Genomic DNA, 7,648 nt, shown 5'->3' with positions numbered 1-7,648 from the left:
AGCATACTGATCAACTAGAAATTGTGAACAGTTTGTGTGGGGTGATGTGATCCATAGGGGAAGGGAATGATCAAGAATGGAAAGCCAGCTGGGTAGCAGGTATGTATATGTGTGACACTTTTTGTTGGCATGATTTGCTTCCTCTGGGAGATCTAGAGAGGTAGAGTAGAAAAGGGAGAAGTGAATGTAGTCTACTTGAGGTTAGGGTGGGAGTTAACCATGTCCTACAATCCTTGGCTGCATAGAAGTGGAATTTGCCTATTAAATTCACAATGTTAAGCTATCTTTAATTTTTTAAAACCAGGAGACAGAACCTACGTCTGTACCAATAGGGGGCACTCCCCCGCCATTAAGAATACATGAAAAGGTATTTGACGTTTCACCCAGAGAATCCAGTGAACTTTATGGCAAAAAGTTGAAGACAGGGTGGTTACGAGTTGAAACCTTGAATAGTGGACATAAACACAACTTACTCAATGGTTTTATTTGAAATATAATTTTACTTTTGTTTTTACAAGACAGTGTGCAGTAGGACAACTCAAAATAAGAGTGCAGATACAAGATAAGAGTACAAAGGAGGATTAACAATAGATGTCAAGAATGGTTACCTTTTATTAAGGCTAAATCCCTGGTTTATATTTTCCATACACATTCAGAAAATTACATTCAAATTATTCCTTATCAATATTCCTTAGGCCATAAGGAAAAAAAATCCAGACATTACATTTTTCATATAAAGCAAATCTGAATTAGTGTTAAGTACTGTTTTCCTTTCCAGTTGTTGTGACTTAATGAAAATTTAGCAAAGGAAGAGATTTCCTTATTTGAACTAATATGCATTTTTGTAGCTATTGATACCAATTCTATAAGTGGATAAGACCTCTCCCACACTGGAGTCGCCAATCAGAACCACAAGGGACAGGAAATGAACTGTGGCCAGAGCAGTTGGACAACTGGGTGTATGGCAAGGTTTTTTGTTTTTTCTTTTTTAAGGAAGTCAAAAACTAAGTTTTCACTTTGTGAAGGGGGATGCTGTGTTGAATATCAACACAATACATCCATGTTACTGGGACTGAAAAAAGTTTGGGATGTGAACATTTCTATCCCTCTACCAGTGCTAATGAGATCTATAGGACTTCACTGACCCTCAAAAAGTATACTTTGACATGGCATGTGCCTTGGTAGGAGATTTGCTTTTAAAGCCTGCAGGCTTAGGAACTGGCACAAGAGCTACTTAAACTGCCACCATTTTAGATGCTAGGGCTGAAAACAGTCTTATGAAAAGCAGCTCAAAAAACTCCACTGTCTACCATAGACTACTTTCGCCTAAGGAATGAAAGGTAAACTGGAGAACTGAAGAGTTAAGTGCTAATATTCCTTGGTTTTCACTGCCCGAAGCTGGAGTGTTTCAGACCTGAAAAATAGTATGTGTGGCATTCCTTCCCTTAACCCAGGAATGTTACTTCCAAGATAACCTTTCCTTAGGAAGAATTTCCACATAAGACACATTGCAGCCAACTTCAAGGCCATGCAAATTTGAACAGAGAACGGCAACATAAACTATCTACATTTGTTCAAATAAAATTACACAGAAATCAAATACATACACGACACCAAGAAAAACACCTTAAAAACAATTGCTTATGTTAAATTAAGTGACAACTCCATGTTATTCCAGTGTTTAGCTTTGGGAACAGGAAATGCTGTAGCTAAAGTCATCATAAAAATAAAATCAAGACATTCACATTTGAGGTCATTTGACACACATCACACCATCCCTAAAGGCTTGAAAAGACTACAAAATAACTTTCCATGCCAATTACAGAAGTTAAAATTTAAAGCTACAGCTATAGAGATAGTATGAAAATCCCATTAGCTTAAACATTTATGGTGTAGCAAGCTGCTGCATTCTGGTCATAAGAGGCAGAACGTGATAGGATAAAAACCTGTTTCTATATGCTTAATCCCCCCCCCCCCCCCCCAAGTTCTTTTCCTACAATGTTCAAATGACTTTCAGGTCATACTTTCCTTGTGATCTCAAAGTCAATTGTTCTAGCATTTCCCCTTGGATGTAATTTTATTCCAATGCTGAATGAGTGTTATCAATAACCATTTGTCAATCTATTAAATATCAGTATACAGTACAGCAGCTATATTCATCACAGAATTCCAGTTTATTACCTATATGGCATAGTCCTCAAATTCTACTGTGCTCATGTATAAAAATGCAAAAACTGTCGAATGTGCTGTCTTCTCATGTATATGAAAAACTACTTGCATCATGAAGAAACGATCAACAGTTTATGACCATCTGCCATTCATAAGTGTAACTTATACATTCTATTGTACTATACAGATTAAAGAAAGCAAGGTTATAGAATCAGTTGTGACAGTTTTAAAAAGATCAGCATATGCTGTGTAAGTTTAACTAGATCAGAATCTGTTGAATGTGCAGTGAAATCTGATCCACAAAGTAGCTAAAAAACTGATGTTTCTAACGGAATGTTTTAAGAATTAAAAGACACACAAATGAATTCAAGCCTAACAGAGTAGCTTGAGACCAAAGTGGCACCATTTTTCTTACTTTTCAGGAAAACACATTTTTTTTAAAGTATCTCTACACCCAGTGTGGTGCTCCAGAGATCAACAGTCTCATGCTCCACCAAGTGAGCCAGCTAGGAATCCCCAGGAAACGATTTCTGATGACAAAACCAGCCTTCTAACCAAATACTGTCTTGCCCAGTGCACAGAAGCACAGTCCCCATCCCCCCAATTCCCACAAAGTCCTTTAACTGCTAAATAGCATCAATATTTATAACTATGCGAGATATGGCCCGTTGGGTATAGTCCCACAAGTTTTTCATGGAACTAGGGCCAGGCAGAAAAGATTTAGGTGAAAACAGAATTAAAGTTTTTACATGGATAAAATGGAACTGGTCTGTCGAAAGCTTCCATTGAGAATCCCCAAAGGAGCCAAGAACCTCTGAAGCCATGTATACAGAATAATAACCGCTATGAACAAATTGCCTAAGGGGATTTTCTTCTCCCTAGTTTGAGATCAAAGAATAGCTTATTTGGCCTTCCACCTGTACTCAGGGTCTTGCTGAAGTATCAAGGCTATCTTCCTAGTGGTAGGCTGCCAGATCAGGTCCAATCACGCCACAGAACAGATGTTTCCCTCACCTGAGCCAAGTGGATGGCACCCACTGAGGTTCAGTATCGAGTTTGTTAATTAACCTAAGCAATTCTTGATAGGCTTTATCAAGATCTGAATTCACAATTGCCGTGTCAAAGTAGTGCCCATTGTTCTGCTCCATCTCTCTAGTCTTCTCGATGATTTCTCTCAATTCTTCAGGCTGTAAAAAGAAGACAAAAACAGGTAATTCCGTTAACAAAATAGACGATGAGTCAGAGATGACTCAAGAACAAAAAATGACCTTATATTGCCTGCTGTCTCAATATATGCAACTTCAGGAGCTCCTCCTCAACCCTGTCTTGGCCTCAGTGATTTCCTTTGCTCTGGCATCAGTTAGGACTCAAACTGAATTATTTGGAACGCAACATAATCTGTTTGTACTGTTACTCAGGTTTTCAAATATTTCTGTCTTACCCACTAGACTAGAGGCTTCAAGAGCAAAGACTTACTTTGAATTCCCTACAGACCTTCCTTTTCAAGCATTTTAGGGCATTATAAACTTTCCCTAAAAAATAACATCTTTTGTAATACAGAGTGAACCCTTCCAGTTGAAGCAAGGGTGGTAGGACCCAAAATGCCATCTACTCTTGGCTTTATAAAGAGCCACTGCCCTTTATATCTGTTCGGCAGGGTAAATAAACATCAAGGGAAAAGAAAAGGATCAACAGAGTGGGTATCTTTCTATGAAAACATTGGTCAACCCAAGATTTAATAATCTAATAAATGTTTACTTGCCTTTAAACTGCTTCTCTATTTTCAGTACACAAAGGAGGTCTTTAAAGATGCAAAAGAAGTATCCTAAGAAGAGTTTCAGAAATGATACAGAGTAGGCTACTTTAAAATACTGGGTAAAGGAAACAGCTGTTTCATATAGATGAGCCTTAGAGATAAAGCTAGGTGCAAAACTTCTTCAGAATCCTCTGGATTACCAGGCACATGTGTTCAAGAAAGTAAAACAGCACCCAGATCACCCCTTGTCAATGAAGAGAACTAATTAAACTCAAGTCCAAAATGTCTCAGATATAAAAGACACACCAATACTATATTGGACACTCAATGCAAAACAACTTCTATCATTCAACTGGTTGAACTTCTGTAACAATAGGAAAACCTATTAAAAATATGACAGCTCTGGCTTGTCCTGCAGCAGTTTCTTGTGTGGCTCTCTAATTTTCATTCTGGAATGTTGTGCATCTGGCTGTGGTACACAGAATCCTTTGTTTCCTAGGGGATTCTACTACACCATGATAACTAAATACACTGTAACATTCTTGCTAAAATTTATTCTACTCAAATCTCAGTATTATTGAAAGAACATTCCAGAACTCAAAACAGAATCTAAATTTTGTGGTGCTAGAGCTGAAATGTAAAACCCTACATCTTACGAAGATTCACATGAACAATCCATCTGTTTTTTCTTTATCAAATTTAAGACACTATTTTGTCCTTTGCCAAAATGGCATCTACCATTTGGTACTTTTCATTTCCTCTTATTTTTCAAATAACAATTTATAACAAGGATGAAACAAAATGTTTTTGCTCAAAAAGTTTTGGACTGAAAAAACTGGCATTGGAGTTTAGCCCTCTCAGACCTCCATTCTAGCAGGAATTCAGAGTACAATCAGATTAACTGATTATTTACATTCTGCATCCAGGGAGGAACACCATCACTTTCCTGACTGGTCCATGTGGACTTGTTTTTGCTCAATACTTCTATCGTATGAGTGATAAAAAGCACTACTAGAAATACCAAAGGAGATAAAACATAAGTGGAATAAAAAGGCAATCAGATACACCACCCTCTATACATTCTAACCATTACATTTATGGAACATGCACACAGAACTGATGTTGGGTCATAAAAATAAGGCTCAAACATTTTTGAAAGGCTACAATGTTCTTGGACCATAATGGAATTACAAATCAAAGTATTTTTTTAAATCTCCAAATTGGTGAAAATTACATTCTTCTAAATAACCCATGTATTAAAGAAAAGGACAAAGGGAATTAGTATTTCTGACAAGATGATAATGGAAAAATTACCTCAAAATTTGTAGGATGCCATTAAGGAACTGCTTAAAGGGATTTATAACTGCCTATTAGAAAAGAAAGATTTTAAAATCTAAGTTTTCTTCAGGAAACTAGAGCAAGTGCAAATTAAAGCCAAAGTAAGTATAAGTTAATGAAATGAGAGACCGACAATAAAGAAAATTAACAAAGACAAAAGGCCTCTGACTCTGTTCTTTTTCTAAAGTGTTTGGTTATTCTTTTTAATTTCCATATAAACTTTAAAGTCATCTTTTCAGAAAAATTTTTTTTCATGTTTATTTTTGAGAGAGAGAGTGTGAGCAGGAGAGGGGCAGAGAAAGAGGAAGACACAGAATCTGAAGCAGGCTCTAGGCTCTGAGCTGTCAGCACAGAGCCCAATTCAGGGTTTGAACCCACGAACCGTGAGATCATGACCTGAGCCAAAGTTGGATGCTTAACCAACTGAGCCACCCAGGTGCCCCTGAAATCATCTTTTCAATTTCACAGAAACATCTGGGATTTTCTTTTTTGATAACACTTTTCTTGAGATACAATTCATTTATAATTCACCCATTTTAAAATGAATGATTCAATCATTTTTAGTATAGTCACAGAGTTCTGCATTCAACAGCACAATTTTAGAATATTTTCATCATCCTCCCACCCCAGCCAAAAAATCCATACCCCTAGGCAGCCACTCTCCATTGTCTCCCAACCCCCAGCCCCAGGCAACCACTAATCTACTTTAGGTCCCTATAGGTTTGCCATAAAATGTAATCATACAACATGTAGTCTTTTGTGACTGGCTTCTCTTACAATGTTTTCGGGGTTCATCCATGATGCACCATGTAGGAATACTTCATTCCTTTTTCTGACTTTTTTGAAACTTCTAAATAAGACTGCAGTAATCAAGACAGTGTGTAATCAGCATAAATACAGCATGGAGTCCAGAAATAATCCTACCCCACTCTCCACTATATATTTGGCCAGGTGATTTTTTAAAAACATGCCAATTGAAGTCAATGGGAAAAAGGACGGTCTTTTTCAAGAAATGATGCTAGAGCAACTGAACATCCACATGTGATTAAAAAAAATAATAAAAACAAAAACCACCAAACCAACACCATCCTTACTTCATACTAAAACAAAGACATTTTAGAGATTGTACACCTAAGAGTAAAAGCCAAATACAAGAAAGCTATTACAAGAAAACAAACATAGGATAAAATCTTTATAATCTTGGAAGTAGGCAAATATTTTTAGACAGTATGCAAAAATCATTAAAAGAAAAATGAAAAAGAGTGCTTCTTTAAAATTAAAAATATTTTGAGAAAATATTTCCAGAATATATAAAAAAAAATTTACAACTCAATAAAACCACCATTTAAAAAAATAAGACATGGGGCGCCTGGGTGGCACAGTCGGTTAAGCGTCCGACTTCAGCCAGGTCACGATCTCACGGTCCGTGAGTTCGAGCCCCGCGTCGGGCTCTGGGCTGATGGCTCAGAGCCTGGAGCCTGTTTCCTATTCTGTGTCTCCCTCTCTCTCTGCCCCTCCCCCATTCATGCTCTGTCTCTCTCTGTCCCAAAAATAAATAAACATTGAAAAAAATAAAAAAATAAAAAATAAGACATTTCACAAAAGAATATACTTAAATAACCACATGAAAAAATACTATCATTAGTCATCAGGAAAATGCAAATGAAAACCTTAATGATACTTCACACTTATTAGAATGGCAAAAGTTGTTGACAAACCAACCAAAGCAAAAGCTGGTAAGATGTGAAGCAAATGGAACCAAAGTGGGAGCAAGTGGAACCAAACTGTTTTAAAACAGCTTTACAACTTTATACAGTTAAAATATACACTCATCATTTGATCCAGCAATTCAAAAAAAACCCGAAAACATCAACGTCCACCAAAAGACTGAATATTTCAAGCTGCTTTAATCCCACCAGCTCAAAATTGGAAACAACCCAAATGGTTTTTAACTGATGAATGAACCAACTGTGATATATTTAGCTCATGGTATACGACTCAGCAATATGTAGGTATGAACTGTTAGATGCAACACTGATAAATCTCAGTCACACTATGCTAATCAAAAGCCAGATGCAAACTTAAATATACACTATGGTTCCACTTAAATGAACTGCTAGAACAGACAAATCCACAGTCACAGAAAGGAAATTAGTGGTTGCCTAGGGAAGAATGGAGGGGTATTAACTTCAGAGAAGCATGGGGGCACCTGGGTAGCTCAAGTAAAAATCTCGTGGTTGTGGGATGGAGCCCCACATTGGGCTCTATGCTGAGCATGGAGCCTGCTTGGGATTCTGTCTCTCTCCCACCCCTTCTCTTTCAGAATAATAAACTTTTTTATTTTTAATTTATATAAAGAAGCAGGAGAGAATTTTCTAAAGTGAT

General features: G+C 37.0%; 1 protein-coding gene across 3 annotated transcripts in view; it reads right to left on the bottom strand.

Moving 5' to 3' along the window:
* Nucleotides 1-480: 480 nt before the first annotated feature.
* Nucleotides 481-7,648, bottom strand: part of PALS1 (protein associated with LIN7 1, MAGUK p55 family member) — a 95,731-nt gene continuing 88,563 nt past the window's right edge. For all 3 annotated transcript variants that reach the window (XM_047864419.1, XM_047864418.1, XM_047864420.1), the window contains one exon: nt 481-3,356. In XM_047864419.1, the coding sequence (XP_047720375.1) occupies nt 3,180-3,356 (177 nt within the window). In that variant the 3' untranslated portion in view covers nt 481-3,179. The remainder of the gene's footprint in view (nt 3,357-7,648) is intronic.

Source organism: Prionailurus viverrinus, chromosome B3 (assembly GCF_022837055.1).
Source record: "Prionailurus viverrinus isolate Anna chromosome B3, UM_Priviv_1.0, whole genome shotgun sequence".
In the NCBI taxonomy this organism is placed as follows: domain Eukaryota; kingdom Metazoa; phylum Chordata; class Mammalia; order Carnivora; family Felidae; genus Prionailurus; species Prionailurus viverrinus.
The sequence above is the reverse complement of the archived record's forward strand: the minus strand, read 5'-3'. Positions and strand labels throughout refer to the sequence as shown.